The 24,960-nt window shown below is 42.2% G+C and overlaps 1 protein-coding gene and 1 long non-coding RNA gene across 5 annotated transcripts in view; one reads left to right on the plus strand and one right to left on the minus strand.

Moving 5' to 3' along the window:
• On the minus strand, positions 1–18,757 carry LOC134416368 (uncharacterized). 4 transcript variants are annotated; one of them, XR_010027247.1, is made up of 6 exons: positions 18,459–18,757; positions 13,501–13,592; positions 12,648–13,120; positions 7,433–7,526; positions 4,233–4,357; positions 2–3,752 (listed from the first exon to the last, which is right to left on the minus strand). It is a non-coding gene; the product is annotated as an uncharacterized LOC134416368 (long non-coding RNA). The 4 variants fall into 4 exon arrangements; XR_010027249.1 differs by lacking the exon at positions 4,233–4,357 and adding an exon at positions 14,310–14,396; XR_010027246.1 differs by lacking the exon at positions 4,233–4,357.
• SP4 (Sp4 transcription factor) overlaps positions 18,108–24,960 on the plus strand; it is a 27,538-nt gene continuing 20,685 nt past the window's right edge. Inside the window, exons 1-3 of the mRNA XM_063152919.1 lie at positions 18,108–18,324; positions 18,999–19,099; positions 19,597–21,142. Of these exons, the coding sequence (XP_063008989.1) occupies positions 18,318–18,324; positions 18,999–19,099; positions 19,597–21,142 (1,654 nt within the window). The 5' untranslated portion in view covers positions 18,108–18,317. The remainder of the gene's footprint in view (positions 18,325–18,998; positions 19,100–19,596; positions 21,143–24,960) is intronic.

The raw sequence follows: 24,960 nt of genomic DNA on the forward strand, positions 1-24,960 counted from the left end.
ATAGAAGAAAATATTGTGAACTGAAAATACATTACTTGTGGAACTGCTAAAATGACAACACTTGAATACTCATTTTTCTCCATACAATTGTATAAAATCAGTTTTATTAATAAAATGTCATAAAATTAAAACAAAATTAAAATTTGAATACTACAGTATGAAAATATTTAAAGTTCATTGAGTGAAACTATATTCTGGAAATTAAAACTAGTCTGACTAGGTCATGCAAAGACCTAAAGTCCAGTCCTGTTACCAATGATACATAAATCTCACAGAACAAGGCAGGTCATAATGAAGTATATTCTGTCTATGTCACCTGTTGAGAATTCACCTTCTTTTCTTCCTTTAGGCTGGTCTCTTATATCAAGCATAGGAGATTAAAGGTCCCCAAAAGAATTTCTTTCACGTCAGGGCAAGTTCCCTTGGAAAATGTTTGTTCCTTATTTTATGCACTTAAATTTTAAATTTGCTTTCTAAGCCATAAAAACTGCATGCAGGTCCACTAATAACATCTCAACAAAAATGACTTCATATAAAATTGAGGTACAAAATTTAGACACATGATTATACTCATAAATTATCTTAAACACTGAGAAGTAATTTACCATCAATACACCAAAGCAACCCCATTACACAAATGCAGCATCTTATTTCTTCACATTTAAGACATAGGCTTAAAATTGATTATTTTATATTTTTTTCCTATACATTCTGAGTAGGCACACAGGCTATCAGCACAGTGGTTTTCTAAATAACAACATCTTGTTCTAGAGCACTGCAAAATTCTAGAGTTAATCTATGGAGGACCTCCTTTATTTTTCCAGTGGGATGACTATTCTCTACAGACTTCAATCCCTTGGGGCTTCAGTACAACCCAGTATTCCTTAACTTAAGCTTGGTTTTCATATCATGGATAAAGTTGGGTTTTTTCCCAAAAACATTCCAGCTTTCATTTTCCTTGCCCATAAAAGCCATCATGTGCATGAGCAGCTATTTTGTATCCTTTCTGCCCTCCTGTGACCTACATTCAAAACTTAGCTTAAAAAGAAAATCTTTCTTCCTACTCAACAAAGTACTCTAAACCCAGCTTTAAAGAACCCTTTATTGCAACCTTAGTGAGACAGTAAAGTCCAGTAGTAAGGAAGATCCTCTTGGATTTGGCAGATGTAAGTTCAGTGCTTGTTCCACAAAAGCTTTTCTTTGCATTCTAGGCAGGTCATAAAATGGGATCCATATCTTAAATAACTTTTTGAGTACAGACTTTAACATCTCCATGCTTTGAAATCCCAGCTGTAGTGGGAGAAATAAAACTCCCTGTTTTTACCTGAGAGTTGTAAACATAAGAATGTAAAAATTAGAGGGCTCTTACACATCCTGGAATAAACATTTAGTGATAAGATCCTCTTTATGAGCCTTGCAGTGATCTCATATATTACAGACTCAAGTAATTTTTCAGAATGTGTCTATACTGCAATGTACTAATTTTTTGCAAACAGCAGGAAGATCTTGATTAAATACTGGTGCAAAATGGGAACTGCTCACAAAAAAGTGCTACACAAAAATACACTCTTGCATTATTAATTAAGAAATAGAAGTAATAACTAAATTAAATAGAAAAATGAATACTACTACAATCAGTGCACTTGGTACTATTAAATTATTAAATACCATAAATAGCTCAAGCTTTCCTTAGTGTTCCAATTAAGTTTCAGCTGCATATTACTCCATTATCAGTGGTATACCTGCAGCAAAGACAGGCTTGAAGAGCATTACCTTCCAGTTTTTGCCTTCATTAGTAATTTTAGCAATATTATTAACCAGAGTTTATAGAACCTTACTAGTTGCAAGACAGACTGTTCATCTTCAAGGCGTTCCACAGCTTTAGGAAGCCGACTCAAAACTCTTCCACAGCTGATGCACTAACTGCTACCTGCCCTTCCCACCGTTCCTTTCTGCCCCTTTTTGACCACTCACTCCTGGTGCTTGCACTATGCCAGTTCCACAGCTAATGATGTCTCTTTGGGAACAATTTCAGTCAGCAGTGGGTCACGTCAATTCACAACAAAGCCTGTTATAACCTGAACAAGGAAGGATGGGTGCTTGAGAGAGGAACATGTGGATCAGGAAGGAAGGAAGCAAGGACATGGGGAGCAAAGCCTTCTTGGCCACTGAGATAATTTACAGTCACTGCTGACTCTTGCATTCCTTCACATATAGGCTAAAAATTTCAAGTAGGTAGAGCAGGTTTGTTCATACTAAAGTGGTACTTTCAGTGCTTTTCTGGAGCGCATTTGGTGTCTGCTGAAGAGTCATATCCCGGGTACATTCTTCAGATGTTTGAGTCTTCTGCTGAAATTAGAAGATCAGACACTGGGGCTAACACCAACAAGTTCTTCCCAAACTATGGCACAGTACACAACTTTTAGCATATGAATCCTCTTCCCGGAAGCCAAATAGCAGAATTGGCAACAATGGTCATTAACTTGTGACTGGGAGATACTGGGCTCATCAAGAATCTTTTTTTTTTTTTTAAGTTAAAAAATGCCTACAATGAAGAACAATTAAAAACCAAAAAAGGTTGACATAGTTCACACCTGAAATTCTTTAAGCATATGAAATGTCCAGCCGAGGAGCTTCTCCAGATTATAGAGTACTGTGAGACTTGTAAACCCAGTGAAATGATAGCACCTGATCACTCAGTTCAGCTTTTGTCTTAAGAGAAATGTCTAGGAGCAAGGCCAAAGAGGATACTAGTGCAACCTGTGTCACATGCCATCGTAGCTCTCCAGAGAGTGTTAATGTATTGCACCAGTTAAAGTAGCATTAGCCTCTCTTTGTAAATATCTGCATCAGCAGCATGATAGACAGGGGATCAACTTTCACAATTGCTTTGAGAATGGTTACTGTTTCATCCTTACTGCTTATTTTTAAGCTCATCCACATATTCTATGAAACTTTAATTATATGCTTTAAAATCACTGCAAGGGCACCACATGTCCTGATGCTGCTCATATACCATATCTCATGCTGAGTCCTTGTGAGACAGTCCTCATTCTGGGCTTATTTGTTCACTTGTTATAACTTAAGGTAACTCTGCCCCATGTGTCCTAAGGTCAGACTAATTTCTCCTGCTTGCATTTCCTACTTATGTTTTCCCTCCTAGTACCTCCATCAGTCAACTTGTCCCTGTACACAGGTTGAAGCTGAAAACCACTGTGGGTAATTGTGGAGTCTGGGCTTGAAACCTGAGCTAAGTAACAGCTATAAGGTGTTCATGTGGGCCATGCTGCCAGCAGAGGCAGCTCAGGAGTACAAATGTCATGCCTCTCTTTCCAGCTATGACACAAGCACAGCCTCAGAGCATCACTGAGCCTCTTACAAAGGAGAGAAAGAAGAAGGGGCCTCATGAAAGCAAAGAGAATAGGTGTAGATGTGTTCTGCTAACCCCACAGTGAAGAAAAGGTGTCACACCTCTTGTAGCTGATCTTCACTTCTGCTGAAAGGGTGCAATTCTAGTTTGTGCCTGGCCACATCTTCTCACCTTCCCCTTGTATTGGGGGTGTGCTGCTTCATCACCACCGTCAGCTGAAACAACTTAGCTGAGAAAATATATTTTGTGTGAGTGTTTTTTCCAGTTGGATTAAGTGAGTTTCTCTGAGTGAGTGTTTTTTCCAGTTGGATTAAGTGAGTTTCTCTGAGTTGCTGCATGGCCACACTGGTACAACCACAAGGAAATCGATGGTAATGCACACCTGGGCAAGAAGAGGAAGAAGAATCATTCTTTTTGGAAGAGCACCTTCTCAAACTGGCAAAAGGCAGCTGTGAAGACACACAGCTGCATATGAACCCGGCACAAGTAAGTACATAGCTGTGAATCAGCACACAAACTAAATGCCAAAACCAGAAGACTTTAATTAGTTAGTGTAGAATTGTGTTTGCTAATGGCTAGTGCTGCAATGACCAGTGAGATCAGTATAGACCACCATGATTTGAAAGATCATGGCTTTTCTGAGACAAGCATTGTCAAGAACAAGCAAACTGAGAGAAAGAACAGATGTTAAATGTTTCTGTAACTAAAAATGGTAAATTACAAACTCTGTCAAAAGAAAAATAATTTTTAAATAAAAGTAGAAAATAAAGAATCTACAATACGTCCTCTAATACAGAATAGCAGAAGGGATCAAACTAGCATAAGCTCCAGCGTGCCAGTTTTTTGCTTCCAGAGCTGCTACCTCTTTGCTGTGCCAGCTATCTCAGCTTTATACAGGGACTGCAGGAACTTTGCACAAAGTATTCCCTGATCACATGAAACAGAAGGTTTGACTTTGGTTATCCCAGTTGTTTCCCTTCTCACTCTCTGTTTGAACAAGGAAAAACAGCTACTGTCAGCACTTGGATGTGGACCAGGGAATTGTACTTAGAATAAAATTTATTGCCAAACTGACAAAATAGTTTAGTTGTTCATAGCCAAATATTTCACCTGCACCGCTGTATGGTTTCAGCAGCCACCGTCTGGCTGCTTTCACTGTCTGGCTGTTTTCCCTCCCTAGTGATTGAATGCATACTTTCCCAAAGAGGGAGAGTTAATGGTACCCAAGGAGTTTGGCACTTCATTCATGCTCTTTAGTCATCTCAGATAAGCACCAATGGAGAGCTTACCTGAGAGCTGTGAAGTGCTCTTGTGAAGCTTCAGGACAGATATTACTTAATTGAAAATATCTCCCATTTTTAAATATGTAAAATATACATATTAAATCAGAAATCTCTCTCTCTTAATTATGTTTTAGTTATTATTTTTCAGGTAAGTAAAGAGAGAAGCCATTTGCATATTATATTTTATGTTTACCTTTAGTCATTTGTTTGGCAAGTTTAATGTTTCATCGTAGGGGAAAAAAACAAAAACAAAAACAAAAACACAGAAGATATCTTTCACTATCTAGCAACTGAATTTAGCAGCGCTCATACGTTTGTCATTGCCAGCATATATTTCATCAGGAAACCACATGAGATGAATTAGATTTCCTGTTCAGCTTAGAGAGCAGCAGAAGGCATCTAGCCAGTGCAGAGTTGTTATCCACTGATACAAGAGACATAACTCCGACATTACAACTCTTTAGTAGCTCTTCATGAGAACACTAATATGAACAGGCTGCATGATGTCAGATTGGTTCTGTCCACTTCTGTGAGCTGCGTATTTCAATGTACAGTAAATTTGCTGCCTAGGAAAGCTGTCTTTCATGCCAGGCAACTTTGTCTGTGTTCTAAAATATAAATTTAACTATATAGCTATAAATGAAGGTGTTCCTCTAAGGCACATGGAGAGCTGCTGATGGCCATATTCTTCTGCTAAGAAGAAAAACTTGAACTGTGAATTTCTTAGCAACAGCTTCTTTGAACACCACGTAATTCCAAGGAGTATCCAAAAGCAACTCTCTTTTTTAACTCTCTCTTAAACTCACATAATAACTGAAAATTGACGAAAAGGGAAGAATTTTGTTATGATTTAGAATGTGACTTTCAGCTCTTTGGAAGTGAGTCTTGGCAATCTACATGAAGCTCTTTACAAAAAAGAAATAACTTCTTTTCTTTCCATCATCATCAAAAACAAGGTAAAAAGAAAACACTAAAGAAACCATAAAAGTATGACCAATGTAAAATGGCACATTTTCTTCACTGTTTTCCTGATTTTTTTTTCCTTATTAGTGAAGAAGGAATAGATTCCAGTAATCACATCCCACAAGGCATAGCATCAAATATGTGTACTTACAAGACCAAAAGCAAATGGGTGCTTTCCTCCAGAGGGGTTTAAATTTCACCAACAAAAATCAGTTACAATTGAAAGGTTACAACTATTTGGTGGAAGAAGGGTGGTTTGGGTTTTTGTTGGTTTTTCCTTCTTATTATTATCTTGAGTGCTATCTGTGTCAGAAGAACTATTCAGTTGTGTGACAAAGCTCACCAGCACACCCACAAGGATGCTCAGAGAGACAGTGGAAGGATGGGGAATTAAATTCTACCCTGTTGGGCTGCCCTCAGACCCATCACAGAAGCCATCAGACCACTGAGGACCAATCTCCACAAGTCCAGAGGAGTACAGGGAAGGCAGAGTAGCAGGCAGGAACCTAGACTCATACAATCAAAGAAATCATTTACACTGGAAAAGATCTGTAAAATCATTGTGTTCAATTGTTAATCCAGCACTGACAAATCCACCACTAAACCATGTCCTTAACTGTCACATCTACATGCCTTTTAAACACCTCCACAGATGGTGATCCACTACTTCCTTGGGCAGCCTGTTTAAAGTCCTAGCAATCTTTTCAGCAAAGAAATTTTTCTTCATATTCAATCTAAACCTTCCCTGGTGCAACCTGAGGCCTTTTCGTCGTGTCCTATCCCAGATTAGCTGGGAAAAGAGGCTGAACTCCATCTGGCTACAGTCTCCTCTCAGGCAGCTGTAGAGAGCAGTAAGGTTCCTCCTGAGTTTCCTTTTCTCCAGCATAAACAGCCCCAGCTCCCACATGAGACATGTACTCCAGACCCTTCCCCAGCTCCGTTGCCCTTCTCTGGACACTCTCCAGCACCTCAGTGTCTTTCTTGTAGTGAGGAGCCCAAAACTGAGCAGATTCAAGGTGTGGCCTCACTGGTGCCGAGTACGAGGGGACAATCACTGCCTTGGTCATGCTGGCCATAGCACAACCTGAACCAAGGACCACCAAGAAACAAACACTTCATTTGGGCCCCTCCCTGGACTGTCCCAGGAGGGACCCAGTGTCCACGTGGAAAAGCCATCATGACAAAGTGCTGCAAGCAAACAGCTCTCTAGATCCCCTTTCAGACCAAGCAAAGGTGCTGCCTAGGGCTGGGATACATCATTCAATGCAGGAGAAAAGCATTCTCAAGTTGTGCAGGATTTACTACATAATGTTTAGGGGAAGATCCAAAGGCAGGAAAAGGGAGATGTTTAGGTGATTTGGGGAGGAGCAAGAGTGAGAAAATTGAGGGGTAAGGGGATAAACATGGCCAGTTGTGTGTAAATACAGTATATCTCAATATTTCTATGTCTTACTACCTCTATTCTTTTGTTCCTGTTTTAATTCTTTTCGCCACTGACTTATTTCAAAGAAGCAATTTGGCAACCAGTAATTTATTAGAATGTAGTTTGGATAGAGAAAATTAGTAAGTATTTAACTAGCTTCTTCTAATAAGCTTCAGCAATATTTAGAAGGAAAAGTGTCTTAAAGCTACAGAGAACAGTAATAAAGTAATTATACAACTTTTCTTCTGAAAAGTTATTTTACCTTATTTTATGTCTTGCAAATTTTGTCTTTTAAAGTGTTTACATAATTTTCTCCTCTTGAAGCAAGTGTCAAATATTAATACCAAGAACAGAGACACAATTTTTATGTCCACACAGTATCTAAATATTTACCTCAGATATTTTCTGTGAAGTGGTCCTAGAATTAAAACATTTAAAACACTGCATTGTCATCGCTGTTTTCAAGAATTCTTGAACAATGGGTAGTCTGAATAGGGAAGAATAAAATATCATCTTCAGAAAGGAAAAATCAGCAGTCAACATCATTTCAACATCAAGAACAATAATCTAATAAATTATTAAATTGACACTTTTAAAACACCTGGAGGGTCAGTGAAAAACAAACAGGCAGAAAAGATTTGTTGCAAAAAAATGTTTGATAAACTGCTGTGTTTTCTTCCTTTAACAGATTATCTGTCTCATAGCAAAAAGGCAATAGCAGAGATGTATATTGACTTATGGGAATCTTTGAGCACTACCTTACTTGGCCTTCTCATTAACAGGGCACAGAAATATTTTGTCCTGGGCTAACTTGCTGTACACAATATGTGCATAATTGCTTGCAGAAAATACTCCTAGACTTATTCATATTTTGTTTTCAAATAGAAAGGATATATGATATATCTGATTATAAGTCTGGTAAGGTCTGGCCAAAATCTGATACAACACAAAATTTTCACTTAAGACTTGGTTGATGGAATGGAGAGCACACTCAAAAACGCCAAAGAAAAGGGGTGCAAGGAAGCTGAAAGATTAGAATTCAAAATTACTTTGATAAATGGGAGAAGTGGTCTGTAATCAATAAGACAAAACTCAATAAATACAGTGACCAAGTACCATATTGAAGTTAGAAGAAAATCAAACACATAAATACAAAATTGAGAACACTAACAGCTCTGTAGAAAGAGACCTGGCTGTTACATTAAACCACATATTGAATAGAATCAATGATACCACACTGATGGGAAAACAGAAAAACTCATCCTGGGACATTCTAATAGATATGTCATATGTAAGGCAGAATTAGTAACTGTTTTTCTTTACTCACCTTTCAGAAGCCTCTCTTTGGAGTAGTCTAATACAACAGTACATAAAGAAGAACACTTTAAAATGGTTTAAAATATGGAAAATTATTGAAAAAGGGAGAGGTAATATTTGCTGTAAAAAATAGAGGCTGATGGAGGTGTGGAGGCAATATCTCAACCTTCCAATATGTAGAAAATTCTGAAAAGCAGGGATCCCTTTTCATGATTGTGCTTCATGACACTGAAGGCATGGCAGAACCTTGCTGGCTTTAATGACAGCTGGAAAGGTTTAGGGTAAAACAGGAAAACCTTCTGACTCTATGGATAGCTACAGACAGAAATAGGTTACCATAAAGATGAGGTATAATCTCCACCATTCAACTTTCTAAGAAGAGGTTAGAAAAATACTCCTCAGAGTTTCTCCATTCCTTTGAGGAAGAGGCAAACAAGTGGATCCTGCTGAATTTTCATTCTTGCTACTTTTATTACAGTCTCAAAGAAACAGGAAGTTGTAACTTAAATTAGCAATTTTTTTAGTACTAAATATTTTCATGACAGTTTCTGACAGTGACTTGCCTTTCAGAAATTCATGCCCTGGTGGTCCGCTAGTTTTAAATAGCAACATCTCAGAGGTTAGATCTCTTGCTGACTTTGATCCATTCTCTCAAGACAGCTTAATGCATCTCTTGATGCCTGCAGGTCTTTGATTCCAAATATTTATCTTCTTTCAGATTTATTTCTGACCACTTGAATCTTACATTTCCTCACAGAACCTCTCTGACACATTCATCAGCTGCAGAATTCAGATGACACTGTTCTTGATGCTTCCCCCTGGCATCATGGGGGCTGCTTTTAACTCTTTATAGGCTTATTTATTACTCAAATAAACTATCTAATGCAGTATGTTAGTTCTTTCAATCATTATGCTATAGTGCAGTTAAATATCAGGTTGATTTTAAGGATTGTATTTTCTAAAGTACTTTGTCTTTGATTTCTTGGTTTTATGCCTGTGGACACCCATTCTACAGTTAAGATTACTACACTAATCTTCACTATCTTGCAGCTACTGTGACAGAGAGAGTCAGCTATAATTACTTCTTAAATCAGATCTCATTTGTTACTTAGCACTAAATCTCTTGCACACCAGCAAAGCCACCTACTGCTTAAAGCACTCCTTTGTGGGAACAAGAATTTGCTACTCTTACCTATATCCTTCAGTAGTATTTGAGCCATTAATCCTGGGTACTTGAAATTCTCTATTAATACAAGTTTACTCCTATCTGGACCCTTGTCAATGCAATTCTTTTGCAAGGGATATTCTTCTATGATAAAATGCACTGAGACTTGGAGCTAGGTAAAAATTGAGTCTATGGATCGTGTTCTTGGTTCCCTCCCCTCAGAAATTTCATGAAAGTAAAACTGTATCCTATTGAAGAGTCAAGGTTAGAAAATATATTTGAGACTATGGAACGTGCTTGTTTCATCTGTTTTCTTTTTGATTAGAGTTCAGTGAGGAAAAAAATCTTCCTCCCATTCCCCCCTCCATCTGCTGTACCTGCAGACTTGAAATTCCAGGTACATTCATTGATTTCTCAAACAAGAACTGACACATGTCCCTCATGCAGCTTTCATCTACATTTATTGATACAAGACCTGTGCAGAACTAGGTCACTTTTACCACATAAAAAATTTGGATTACAAACTGCAAATAACACAGAACATAGGGTATCCTGTTTATGCCTACATTTATTACAGGCATGTTAACTAGTATCCTGGTTGAACTTCATCCCACTTTCCCATCTTCTGGTACTTTGTAAACTGACAGCCTGGTTTCACTGCAAGGAATAGGTAAGAGAGGTCATGAGTCCATGAGTTGGACTCAATGATCCTGATGGGTCCCCTTTAACTCAGCATATTCTGTGATTCTGTCCTTGAACTGTTTAAGTTGAACAACTTTAAACAATTAATATTACATGCCCTGAACCTATCACCACATCTGCCATCACAGTGCCTCCATTTTTGGAAGATGAACTGAGCAAAAAACATGTGTGTGGGCAGAGCAGCAGTGCTTTCGGTGGCAGCACAGATGCAGGCAGACTTCCTGAGCCAGAAGGGTTTCCTGCACACAATGGGCCACATAAAATGAGACTGCAAACTTGGTTACATCAGACACAACTTTCTCTGTTGTCATATATTGTCAATGATGACAAAGACAGGATCTTTTTGAGCATCACATCTGGCTCTATGAGAAGAGTTCTGCAAATGCAGGTGGGGGCAGCTCAGCAGCAAAAAGAGATTTCTAGAATGAGAAGTACAAGATTAATGATAATAAGTTCAGCCCTTTTTTGGTGAGAAGACTAGTGTGTAGGGATGTTGTTGAGCAAGTCAAGGAAATAACTAGTCATGCAGAGACCCAAAGTAGAGTTCCCCTATCTCAGTGCCCTGGCAGCATTTTGGGCTGGGAAAATCAATAGCAGGTGAGATTATTTAGGAAATTAAAATAACCATTTTGATAGGAAGTGGTAGTAGACTTGGATACACACTCAACTGCATCTGATGGGGTCACTGATGGGGAAAACATGCTCTCTGCTATCCTGGCTGAGATAATTTTTCTTTTTCCTAGTAGCTGGTACAATACTGTGGGGTTGGCATTTAGTATAAGAATAATGTTGATAACACATTGATGTTTTAGGTGCTGCTGAGAAATAATTGCTCTAAATCAAGGACTTTCCAGTTTCCCAAGCTTTGCTAGTGAACAGGTGCACAAGCAGCCAGAAAGGATCATAGCCAGGACAGCTGACCCAAACTAGACACAGCGATTGCCATACCACAGAATACCATGCCCAATACATAAATGGGTGGAGTTGACAGGAGGAGACAATTGCTGCTCAGGCTTGGACTGAATGTCAGCAGGTGATGAACAAATGTATTGTGCATCATTTGTCTTTCTTGGGTTTTATTTTTATTTCTCTCTCTCTTTGTTGCCTACATTTTCATTGTTATTATTATTAATAATAATTTATGTTCAGTGTTTAGTGTTTTATGTTTTATTTTAGTTATTAAACTGTTCTTATGTAAACCCAGATGTTTCTCCTCTCTATCCCACTGGAGGCAGGAGGCAGCCAGCCTCAGTGAGCTGAGTGTTCCTTACTTGCTGGCTGGGGTTAAACCACCACAACCACCTCCAGGCTCGAGATCAAAAGGAAGGAGTCGCTGTGTTGCAAGCTTTTGTAACAACCATGGAAGACAACGCTAGGGTTAGGTGATTCATGGAGGTGTGTGGTATCTGCGCATCCTGCTGCTCTCTCCTGGCCACGCTGACACAAGAAGACTATGATCCCTCAAGCTCCCAGCACACTGAGATCAACAGACTGACCCATCAGGGCCTCTGGGGACTGTGCCTGGCAGTCAAGCTCATGAGCTCATCCATTGGCAATCTTCACTAAGGCCTTTTCAGTTACTGATTTAATTACTTTCAAGTGGTCACTGGCTATGTGAACTTGTCTACCTCAAAGAAAAGTCCTTGATTTTCTGTCAGACTTTATTCTACACATGGCTTTCCCACTTTTTTTTTTTTTTTTTTTTTTTTTTAATATTTAAGAGTATCTATGTCCTCATCAGAAGGAACTACATCTCAAGGTTTTTCCTTCCCTACTTAATCTAGGATTGATGATGGTAGGGTATGTCACACACTTAGCCAACAGGGGATCTCTGGCTTGGGAGAAAGGAGAAGGCAAGTTATCTGCAGACACTTACACTTGACAGGAGCTTGAGACAGGAGGAGAGAAGCCAAAAATACTTCATAGCAATGACAAGTAGAATCAAGTAACTCCCTGAGTTCAAACGTACTTCAGGCAAGACTTGATTTTAGTTTTTAAACTTGTGATAGATTGGGCATAGAAAAGAATACAGAAGACAATTATCACTCCCTTAAGGTAAGCAGATCATCTCTGTGCTGGATGACATGGTCCTGGGTGTTGGAAAAACACATTTTTGACCTGGTGGGGAAGCTTCTCAGTGAATGTCCTGAAGTCAATTTCTACACTGTGTCCTTGGATATGCTGAAGTCCTGGATTGCAGCTGTCTCCTGTTACCGTGACAAGAAACAAAGTCTGATGTCTTGAGCAACGTCAGGTAGATTTAACTTCTCTTCCTAAACTAAAAGCTCACTTTCACAATGTCTGATACAATGTCATCCAATAGTCAGAGCTGATACAGTAGCAGAGTCAGAGCGCATGGGCCCTGTCTAAGAGCCACATAAACCCTGTTCAGAATAAGCGTTTGATTCAGTGCCTGAGACATACCTGCTTTCTCATAGTAGCTGCAACACAGTAATGACATGAGAAAATCCTAGGAGAACATCAGGCGAGCGAGAAGCAGGTACAATTGAATGCAGTACAAAGAAGGGAAGCTTTGTGTTTCAGGCCTGGAGAAGTTAGGGCCATGGCATTCAGAACTGAAGCATTCATTTTTGCTACTTGTCTTCCTGAAGGCAGGATTCCAAATCCAGTCCTGTGCTGTCTGAGATTCCCCACGCTGATGCATTTGCAAAGAGAGGATGCTACAAAAGAAATCACTGCTCGGGTTCCCCTGGTGTTGTCAATAGATATTTTACACAGATTCCAAGCAGGTCAAATACCTCTTGCTTGGTTTACTTGGGATCATGTGGAACAATGCCGAAGGGGCTTGCTTGCCAAGTACACGATTTCCACTGTGGCTCCAGTCCAGGCTCTGTCTGATCAGTAATGCTATGCCATCACCAAATTCTTCAAAGTTGCTGTTGATGGAGTTGAGACAGTTTACAGCAAACCCACCAGAAGCATAAGAGTAAATATGCACCCAAACCTGCATATTTATTTCTTTGGAAACATTTGAGTTCCATGGCAAAGCAACAGCAAGAGCACAAAGGGAGCATGAAAGAACTGGCAAAGGAGCCTTTGGGCTGGCAAATAAGCTCCATTCAGAAATATGGTTATCTGATACTTGATCTTACGCAATCCTGGCAGACAAAAATTACTCCTTCATATGTTTATATAAATATTGTCACCACACCCCCAGCTTCAGTCAAACAATGTGGTCTTATAGTAGTTCAGCACCTTGTGTCTAAGGGCTGCAGCATTTTTAAGGTAATACAAGCTCCCCTACAACTGGACTTACAGTTTTGTGAAGCCACCATGTCATTACTGTCTCTGCTGTTTGCAGCTGCCGGCCTCTCGTCTCTCTCTGTCCAAACGCAACCTATGCAAGGGCTGGCAGAGAGCAGGGAAGGGAACCAATGAAACTGGAGCACGCAGACAGCTGTCTTTCCCTCCCCCTTCACGCCCCCTCTTTTTTTTTCCCCTTTGTAAAGATATTTGATGTTGTTCTGTTCAGCATTACAAGCCCCACCGTGCTCTGGAGAGTCATGCCTAATAGGCTCAAAAATATCAGTCAGTGTGTTAGGTGAAAAATCAATGAATGCTAAAGACAGCTTGAAGAGCAAGCCAGAAGTGATAAAGAAGAGAGTCTGGGACCTTAAAAAGGGGGAGAAAAAAAGAAAAAAAAAATGCAACATACAGGTGGGGATTTAGGGTGAGAGAATATTTTTGAGGTGGAGAAATGGGTGGCTATTAGAACAAGGAAAGAAAGTAGCAAAAAATAATGGGAAAAGCAAGACACAGGGAATTAAAGTCACACAGGAAAAAGTCGGAGAAAATAAAGAAAATTAAAATATAAGAAAAACAGAAACAAAACATAGAAGAACTAACAAACAAGAGAGACGGAAAACTGTACATATGGATAGAGAGAAAAGATGATTAAAGTATCAAAAACAAGGAGCTAAGCTCTTTGTAGTTAAAATATATACACACTGTGAGAGACACAAAGCAATAGAGACTCCGCATTAAGTGGATTTTCTTAGTTTGGGCTGTTGTGCAAACCAGCCACCCTCATGTGATACTATGCCTGAGCTACATCTTGCCAGGAACCTCATATTTCAGTAGGTCTCTGCTCGCCCACACATTTCCATGTTGTGCTCTTTTCCTGGGTGACAACACACTTCTAAAGTTCTGAGCCTGAAAGAAAGTGGTAATGAAAGCCGTTTTCTTATTTTTTTCCTGTTTCTGATGTTTTACTTTCATAGATCCCCATTAGCAGTCGGAACCCCTGTGCCAACAGAAATACATCCTCAGACCTGATTGTTCTTTCATGTAACTCAACAGGTGACTGCTGCTGACTTCAATCAAAACCCACAGAGAACAACCATGTCAGTGTGCAAAGGGAAGGTGTTGGTTCATGGGAACAATGCTGAAAGGGGCAGACTCAGAAAGCTTAAGCTGGCAGAAAGAATTTGAGCAAGAGTGACATTTGGAATTTGGGAAAGAGTAGGTGGTATAGGAGTAACTATGGATGGTAAAAATAAAAAATTAAAATCATGGTGCCCCTACTGAAACCACCTACACCACCACCATCTTTTATCTGTCACTTCAATCACTTGCTGAGTTGATACAGATTTTACTCTTTGCACCCTAGAGCAAACTTTTCAAAAACACTGTACCTACAGCCTCAGATGGAAATCCAGTGAAAGTTTAAAAGATTGCATAGGACTTAAAACTTCCATGTCTCAAAAAAAAAAAAAAAAAAAAAAAAAGGAGAGTGACCTCGATAGCACATTTGCCTGTTCTTCATTTATCCCTTCCTTCAGGAGGTGCCCCATACTCTGCTTCCTGACCATACACTCCCACACACTGTCCAGGGGCTGGAGCTCTCATGGAGCTCAGCCCCAGGGCTGGGCCCTATGAGCTGGAGGTGGCCCTGTCTCTGGCCCTGTGCTGGAAGTGGCCCAGTCTCCTGCTCTTCTGATAACCACTGGATCACCAGCAGGTCCTGTCACTGCCTCAAAGCTGCTTGGATGTGAAGGGTGCTGCCCTTGGCAGTGGACTCTCTAAGGAGGAAGCCCTAGTCTTGCTGCTCCCTGGCACTGACTAGGAGGCACTGGGATTTGGCTGAGCTGTAAACTGTGAGCTACTACCACTTGCTTGTCTGAACACAAATAATTCAGCATTTGTGGGGTCATGATCCCTTACCAACTGTTGTTGCTGTGAAACAAAAAGAAAAATTGCCATGAAGATAGAGCAGGAATTCAAGCAGTTTTGGGGAATATATAGATGAAATAAGGGAGCTTTAATTACATTCTTTAAAAGTACAATAGTGGGATGTCCTTAGAATCTCAGTTCACAATAACTGTGTTGGACAGCTTGGGGGAGCAAGAGGTGAATATTCATTTTCACTGTCGAAAACAGAGAAGAAGCAATCTTAACTAGTTATGTGTGATACTTTTTTGTGTACTTTTCTTTGGCACATTGTTAGGAAATGGGTGAATTTCAGGAATGTAGTTTTTAATTTTCACTACTACAGTGGGTAAGCCTTTCAAAAGTATGGAGTTATGCTCTGGGAATAAAACCACACCACAGTGACTGACACACAAGAAAATTGTCTCTTTATAAAACAGAAACCTTTGTAACTACAGAATTGTGAAGGAGTTCAGAAAATTACTCTGTCCAACCCTGCACTGAGGTGGAATCAAATACTTCCAGAGCAGCCTGGTACATGCACATCCTAGCTTCCTGTGAAGGAAGTTCCTTTGCCCAACAGTTGGTCTGCTCTGGTGCCTTGCCACTACAATACAACATAACAGAGCAGAGATTCAGAGCATGGCAATGTTATGTTCATAGTAGGGACAAACATCCTTCATTCACTGACAATGTAACACTTGAGTTGGATTCAATGATCCTTGTGGGTCCCTCCAACCCAGACTGTTCTGTCCTGTAGTTTTCTACTTGTGACCTGTGTTTTCTGTCTGTACAATGGCTGGAAACAGCCTGTGTCATGTTTATGTCTATCACTTTCTTACTCTGCAATGGTATTTCTACATTTCCTCTCTTCCAAAGGGTTTGTTGGAGGCCTGGAATAGGGACTGAGGGGAGGACGGCCTCTTCCCTTTGAAGGATGAAACTGTTGAACAGCTGGTAAAGACCTCCTTTGGTACTTTCATCTTTGACTTATCCTAGAACCATAGAATGGCCGGCATAGGGAGGGAATTTAAAGATCCATCTAGTTCCAAATCTTCTGCCATGTGAGATTCATTCCACTAGGCCAGGTTGCTCAGAACTCCATCCAGCCTAGCCTGGAACACTTCCAGGGATGGACCATCCACAACTCCTCTGGGCAACCTGTTTCAATGTCCCAGACCTCCAAAGTAAAGAATTTTTTCCTAGTATCTAATCTAAACCTACTCTCAGACTGAAGCCATACCCTCATTGTCCTATAAATAGTTCTTGCAAAGAGTCTCTCTCCATCTTTCTTGTAGGCTCCCTTTAGGTACTGGAAGGCTGCAAAAAAGGTTAACCCTTAAGCCTCCTCTTTTCACTACTGAAAAATCCCAAATCTCTCAGCTTTCCGTTGTAGGAGAGGTGTTCTGTGCCACTAATCATTATGGAGGCTGTTGATTTTGCACTTGACAAACAGCTTGGGCATATGGCATAGAAAATTTTAACGGACAAAATTTGCACCCGTGCACCATTTTTTTTTTTTCAAAATCTGAGTAACAAGAACAGACTTTGCCATGGAGGTGGTTATTGTAGATCCACCATAGCTGCCACGACCAGCTTCGGACCAGCCAGGCTGAGCGGGGCCGAAGCCGCAGGGAACAGCGGCACAGGCATCGGGGGAAAACAACAGCACCACGGTAATTCATCTGGTTTTAATCCAGCAACAACGCGCCTAGTCCAGCACAGCGCGCCGGGGAGCGCCTCCCGCTTTGTGAAGCTGCAGCGAGGCTGAGCCCGGGTGCCTCAGGGCTGACCCGCCCCGAAGGCACCTGCCGGGCACCGCCGCCACGCATGCGCGCTCGTCGCCACCACGAGCCCCGAACTACATATCCCGGCGTGCCGCGTGAGCCCACCACTGCGGCCGAGCCAATGGCGAGGGAGAAAGCAGCTCCCGCCTCCACACAGCAGGTGCGGATGCAATCCCCGAGCCACCCTTCCCCCGCCCGCAGGCGGAGGGCTGGCGCGGGAGGCAGTTACAAAGGAGCGCAGAGGCGGCCGAGCGAACGGGCCCCGGCTGCCGTGTGGAAGCCGCAGGGGCGTCTCCTCCCCGCTCCCTGCGCGGCCGGGGAAGCGGGTGCGGGGGCCGCGCCTCAGGGCAGGCGGCGGCTCGGGGGCTTCCCGCGCGCTGTCAGTTACGAGCGCGCGAGGCGGGCGGGCGCCACCGGGTTGGCCGGCGGCCGCGCGCGGCCCCGCCCGCCCCCTCGCCGGATTCGCTGGCGACCGGGGCGCGCGCGCCGTCCATCATCGGGCCCAGCCACGGCGGGACCCGGGGCTGAGGGCTCGGCCGGGCCCCGCCCCGCCCCGCCCGAGGCTCCGCCCCCCGCCCGCCCCTCCGCACGGCGCTGTCAAGCGAGCGGAGCGAGCGCGGAAGCCCGGGCCTCCCGCACGCCCCCGCGGAGCGCGCGCGCCTCGGCGGCCACGCCCCCTCCCGCGCGGCGCGGACGGGCAGAGGGCCGGGAGGAGGAGGAGGAGGAGGAGGAGGCCGAGGGCTCCGGGCCGCGGCCCGCCCCCGGCCCGCCCCCTGTGCCTGCGGCGTGGGGAGCCGGGCTGAGGCGGAGCGGGGAGACCGAGGGGCCGGCGGCTGGGCTCGGTTTCCTGCTCAGTGGGCGTCGTTGGGGCCCCGGCGGGCCCCGCCCCCGCGCCTCCCACCCCGGGCCCCAGCTGTCACTCAAGGCGGCGGGCTGAGGCCGGCGGCAGCGGCGGGCGGAGAGAGAGGCAGCTACGCCACAGCCCAGCGGCGGCCATTCGTGGAAAAATAGGCCGTCCCGCTCCTCCCAGCTCCGGCTGCGACCGGCCTTCTCCCCGCTACCCCCACCCCACCCTCCGCCTCCTCCTCCTCCTTCTCCTCCCCCCTAGAGCGGCGCCTCAGCGGGGCATTAATGCGGGATGAGCGGTATGTAACCCCCTCCCTCTCTCCCTCCTGTGCACACCCCTCCCTCCCTCTGCTCCTCCCTCCACCCTTCATCCCCCCTCTATCCCGCCCTCCCGGGTTCCCCCTTTTCTTCCCTCTGTTCTCCCCCTTCTTACCCCGATCTTCTGTCGCTGCCCCTCCGCCCATCCGTGCTGCTTCCTCTTATGCCCCCTTTCTTCTCCTCCTCTCCCGCCTGCCCCTCCGGCTTGCCTCCTCCGTACCTCCCTCCTCCATTCCCCCTTTCTTCGCTAACCCTCCCTCCTGAGCACATCCTTCCCTCCTTCATTCCTCTTTTCCTCCCTCTTTCCCTCCCATGCACAACCCTCCTCCTGCCCCCTAAAGCATCGGCGGCCACTCAGTGGCCGTCGATGCTTTAGGGGGCAGGAGGAGGAGGAGGGTTGTGGGTGGTTTTTTCCTGCTGTCTCTGGGAGAGGAAACCAAACCTCCCCTTTCTGGGTGTTAACTCTCCAGCCCCCATGGGTTGGGTTTCAAACCACGTTTCTTAGGACTCGTTCTTTTGTAATAATGATTTGTACTGTTGTTTTTATAAAGAGGCAAAAGCGACAAGCTGGGAACCGAAAAGGATATGCTCGTAGGTTTTGTTATTGTATAAATGAAGGTGAATAATTAACCTGTTACGCTTGATATTTTTGCAGATCAAAAGAAGGAGGAAACTATGCCCACAGAGGGAGAGAAATCTCCCGAGGCAGAGAATAACAACAATAATAATAAAAAAGGGAAAACTGGAGGCTCACAGGTAAAGAACACACACCCGAATAGGGAAGTGCCCAAACTATTAGCATTTAAAATGAAATGTTCAGCTAACAGCATTTCCTGCTCAGGGCATCTTTCTTTGGGTTGGATGAAGCACAGTTGGTTGGGTGCAGTGTTTTTACTGCCTGGACATGTTTGTTTGGTTGCGTTTTGCAGTGATCAGCTGCTTTCCATGTAATAGAAGCATTTTTAATTTTTTTTCTTTATTTTGAGGGGGAAAAAAAGACTGAATTGATGATGCAGTTGAGGTCTTGGCTGTCACATAATCATTGATAATTAAAGACTTTTAAGAGCATTATGTTTAAAGATTATTTACAGCAATTCATACTTCCTTATTCAGAGCTGTATCATTGGTCTCTGTGCAGAAGCGCCTTGTTGGGGTTTTTTTGGGCTTCCTGTGCAAACCTTAATGCTCACTTTTGATGCTTGATACTTGCACTCTTGTCCTGAATCCTTTCTGTTTTCTCTTTTTATGGATAGGATTCTCAACCTTCACCTCTCGCTTTGCTAGCAGCCACTTGCAGCAAAATAGGAACTCCTGGTGAGAATCAAGGAACTGGCCAGCAGCAGATTATTATAGACCCAAATCAAGGTTTGGTGCAGCTTCAGAATCAGCCACAGCAGTTGGAATTGGTAACAACTCAGCTAGCTGGAAATGCTTGGCAGCTCGTTGCCGCTGCTCCTTCTGCTTCAAAAGAAAATAATGTTGCTCAGCAAGGCTCTTCTGTTGCCTCAAGTGCAGCAAGTCCCTCCAGCAGTAACAATGGAAGTACATCTCCTTCAAAAAGCAAATCAGGCAGTTCTACAACGACCCCTGGACAATTCCAAGTCATTCAAGTGCAGAATCCAAGCGGTAGTGTCCAGTACCAAGTGATTCCACAGATTCAGACAACGGAAGGTCAAATCAATCCATCCAACGCTACTGGCATACAAGACATACAGGGTCAAATTCAGCTTATTCCTGCAGGGAATAATCAAGCTATCCTCACAACTGCAAACAGGACAGCTTCAGGAAATGTTATTGCTCAAAACCTAGCAAATCAGACAGTTCCAGTCCAAATTAGGCCCGGTGTTTCCATACCACTGCAACTGCAAACTATTCCTGGTACTCAGGCACAAGTTGTAACAACGCTACCTATAAACATTGGTGGGGTAACCCTGGCTTTGCCTGTGATTAACAACGTTGCCACTGGAGGAAGTTCAGGGCAAGTTGGCCAGTCTACGGAGAGTGGAGTTTCCAATGGAAATCAGCTGGCGTCTCCACCTGTCACTTCTGCCTCTGGTAGTACCATGCCAGAGTCTCCTTCCTCATCTTCCACTGCTACAACCACTGCCTCAACATCTCTGACTAGCAGTGACACACTGGTCAGCTCTGCAGAAACAGGCCAATACACAAGCACAGCAGGCAGCAGTTCAGAGCAGGCGACTGAAGAACCTCAAACAACTGCTACAGACTCTGAAGCCCAGAGCTCCAGTCAGCTTCAGTCCAATGGACTACAGAACGTCCAGGATCAGTCAGGTTCCCTTCAACAGGTCCAGATCGTAGGTCAGCCTATTCTGCAGCAGATACAGATCCAGCAGCCTCAACAGCAGATTATTCAGGCCATTCCTCCACAGTCATTTCAGCTCCAGTCAGGGCAGACTATACAGACCATCCAGCAGCAACCTTTGCAGAATGTTCAACTGCAGGCAGTGAGCCCAACTCAGGTGCTCATCAGGGCTCCAACTTTAACACCATCAGGACAGATCAGCTGGCAAACCGTGCAGGTTCAGAATCTGCAAAGCCTTTCAAATCTGCAAGTTCAAAATGCTGGGTTACCCCAACAACTAACCATTACTCCTGTGTCTTCAAGTGGTGGCACAACCATTGCCCAGATTGCTCCAGTGGCTGTTGCTGGTACCCCCATCACTCTGAACGCTGCCCAGCTTGCCTCAGTACCTAATCTTCAAACAGTAAGTGTTGCCAACCTGAGTGCTGCAGGTGTTCAAGTTCAAGGAGTTCCTGTTACCATTACCAGCGTTGCGGGTGAGTGGTCTGACAAAGGTTTGGAGTTTTGCTTGTTTGTATGGTTGTTTTGTTTTGTTTGTGATAGTTGTTTGTGGCTTTGGTTTGATTTCTTTTTTTTTTTTTACTATTACAAGAATACCAGATGATTTTAGATTAGCACTCTTTCTTCAGAATTTTCTGTAATGAACGTTAAACCTTTAACTGTGAGCAATTATCTCACACTTTATTACTAAAATTCAGATTTTAAAATAGCTGACATTTTTGCTAAATATTGAATTAATATTGCCAGTGGTATCAGTTGAAATGGAACTGTTTGTATTTGATAAACTACTTAAATATTTCTGTCCTCTGTCTTACTAAAGACTTGTAGACTCCTGAAGTGAACATGGGACTTTACTGATAGAGCTTTGATATGTTTAAAAGCCAGCAAAAAAAAAGCTTTTTCCAACCAGGCAGTATTCCAAATCTTCTTTTGGGGACATAGAATGAGAAGTGGCAATATGTCAGCTGGGATACCTTGTGTCCTGGCATGTATTCATATGAAACTACTCATTGCATTCTGCACTAGCTCATAAAGTTGTTCCCTTAAAAGTTTGAGTCCTGCAAAGAGATTGAGTGGAATAATGTGTGCTTGCACATGGTTTCTGTGGCTTGCTTTAAAATAAAAAGATAAAGCCAACTGGTGACTGTACTTCAGTACTTGCTGCTGAACTTTTGATATGTACTATGAAATGTCTGTTTGGTTATGCTGGTCTAATGGTTGGGAAAGGAGCTATTAAAAGGTTCTAGAATGGATAACTGAAGTTAGTTTTACAGTAAACTCTGTGCAAGGTCTCTGCAGTGTCCCACAAGGACACCTCTTTATGTAAAATTTGCTGACTTTTAGTGTTTTAGATAAAACTTGATTTAGGCAGGAGTTATCTTTGTCAGCTTGATAACTACTTACCAAAACTTGGGTTTATGTCATAGAAGTAAAAGTCTTCTATTGTAGTGGTTACAATAAACTCTTCCCAACAACAGCCTGACTATAGGCACAGATTTTTACTATAAAATTGTTAGAAAAAACACGTCATATTTGACTGCTGTCAAGTCTGCGTAAGCAAACATTGGTATCATATAGACTTTTAAATGGTTTGGGTTTTGGTTTTTATAATCATATGCTAAGATGAAAAATGTTTACCTGGGCAAATAATTGTTCTTTTTGATTGAAATGTTTTTGAGGAGACATAAATACTAACATAGTTTAGTAGTAAGAAATTAGCTATTGGGAGAATTTTGTCTGCTGTGGTACTTCTCAGCATGGAATGGCATGCTGGAATACTAAGAGCTGAGTTAGATGGCACTAAACCTGGCTTGTTTAAGGAGTGTCACACAAGCATTAATCTGGGTAATTAGAATTAAAATCTTGACCTTGTGTTTAGCTGTAATGGTTCAAAGAGAAGTTTGGTTAGCTGTAGCTGAGCAGCTGTAGTCCTATTTACCTTGGAACAATTTTTTCTTGATAGGAAGGTGCTGGTTGATGGTTTTCTTAGACAGAAGTCTCTACTTTGGTAGGGGACTCCATGGAAAGCCTGCTTTGGGAACAGCCTAGATTTGGGGGTGCATGTAGGTTTTTTCTCTGCTTACTATTGGTGTACTACTATTCAGTACACACTAGCAGGTATTAGAGCAACAGATTCTGAATATTACCTTTGTTGGTTATATTGACCCTACCTGTGCTTGCATATGAAGTCTTTTGGAAAATAAAAGGATTGAGATTGGTAACTTGAGGATGAAAAAGGGCAATGAATCACAAGTATGGTCCTGGTCAAGCCAAGCCTTAGTCATACAGTGTTTGTATGCTAACTAGGTTACATTTTGTGACCATTGAATTCTTCTTCATTGTACCCACTCTCTCATGTCCTGCTCCCAGTAGGCCTTACAGCTGTTTCCATAATTTTTTGGCAGCAGTGAATCATAGAAACATGGAATAATTTGGATTGAAAGGGACCTTTAAAGGTCATGTAGTTCAGTCCCTCTGCTATGATTAGGGACATCTTCAACTAGATTAGGTTGCTCAGAGCCCCATCCAACCTGGCTTTGAATGTTTCCAGGAATGGGGCATCCTCCACCTCTCTGGGCAATCTGTTCCAGTATTTTGCCACCCTCATTGTAAAAACCCTCTTTCTTATGTCTAATCTACACCTACCCTCTTTCATATTCAGGCCATTCCCCACTGTCCTATCACTACATGCCCTTGTAGAAAGTTCCTCTTCAAGTCTCTTGTATCCCCTTTAGGTACTGGAAGGTGTAGTAAGGTCTCCCCAGAGCCTTCTTTTCTTCAGACTGAAAAACCCCATTTCTGTCAGCCTTTCCTCATAGAAGAGGTGCTCCACCCCTATAAGTATTCTGACATTTTTTCCTTTTCTTTTTCAATAAGGTACTATTTCTCCCGCAGGACTTGATGTTATGGATAAAGAAGAAGCTTTTTGAATACAAGAGATTAGTTGTAATTTCCTTCTCTTACTTATCTCTGCTTCTGTCCTATGAAACTTCCTGATTCTACACTCTGGGAATGGGAGACATGGTAGAATGGAAAGGAAAGGGAAGAACATGATGTGCAGTCCTTAATGCTAAATGTATTAAGATTCCAAGGAAGGAATAGTTATGAAATAGAAAATTGCAGACATGCTAAGATCTAAACTTTGCTTGACACCTAAATAGAATAAGCTGACTTGATCAAGGCTGTTAACTTCCTTGGGTTTGCTGGTTTTTATTTGAAATGTTGTTGTTTTGTGTGTGTGTTTTTTTTTTTATTATTCCCAGCATCATTACAGGAAACCTTTTGAAAAACAAACAGCTCAGCTACCTCAATATCTGCAGACTGGTATTTCTTTTCTGCAGTACCTGAGCTTGCCAGTGTGAAGTGTCTTGAAAACAAGCTGAACTCTCTACAAGTAGTTCATTTGCCACAAACGAGCAGTAGAAGTAGGTGTTAGAAGTGAGCTGTGTAGAGGATGTCCAGAAAATTTTAAGAAGGCTGAGTGAAGAACTCATCCCATGCATTGATTCAGGTGCTCTAACTTTGTTAGGGAAAAGAAGTTACGTTGTCCTTCAATCAAGCCAGTTGAGTTTCTAGGAAAAAAGCTTTTAAAATCACAATAAAAAATCACAATAAATAACTTCTTTTGTATTTGTGTCATATTTCTGTTCAATGAACAGGGGTTTTCCTAGTTATTTCCACAGTGAGATATTTAAGCACAATTTTTTCTTTAGTTTTTCAGTAGTAAATGAAGCAGTAAAGCAGGAAAATACTTAATTTAAAATTATAACACTTTGTTGATTTATAGAAAATTTTGAGAAATGGAGGAGTTGTGGGTTTTGTTGTTTGGTTTTGGGTTTATATTATTTTATTTTATTTTTTATTTTATTTTTGTTTTGCCAAATAGATTCTAAATTCCAAAAGAGAAAAATTTCACATTGGGAAGAAAAACCGTAAGATCTTCTGGTAAATACTATATTTTGGTCTACCTTTCATAACTTCCTAGGTTTACTCTGCTGTAAACCTAGGAAGATGTACAAGTGTGTTTGGTGTTTCTTTTTGTGTTTTTTCAGTTAAAAGTTCAAAAACTGATCCTGGTAAGTATCATACTTAGGGTTATATGTTGCACGTGGTCAAAAACGCAGGGCAAAGCAGAGACGTTCTCACAATCTTTCACTTTCTGGCCTGAGAGAAAACTTCAATGTCAGTGATGAAAAGTATTTTTTTACTGTAGAGCTACTGAGTGCTCACACAGGTTGCTCAGAGATGTTGCAGACTCTCCATCTTCAGAGATATTCAGAAACTGTCTGGACAT

Source organism: Melospiza melodia, chromosome 1, assembly GCF_035770615.1.
Source record: "Melospiza melodia melodia isolate bMelMel2 chromosome 1, bMelMel2.pri, whole genome shotgun sequence".
NCBI lineage: Eukaryota > Metazoa > Chordata > Aves > Passeriformes > Passerellidae > Melospiza > Melospiza melodia.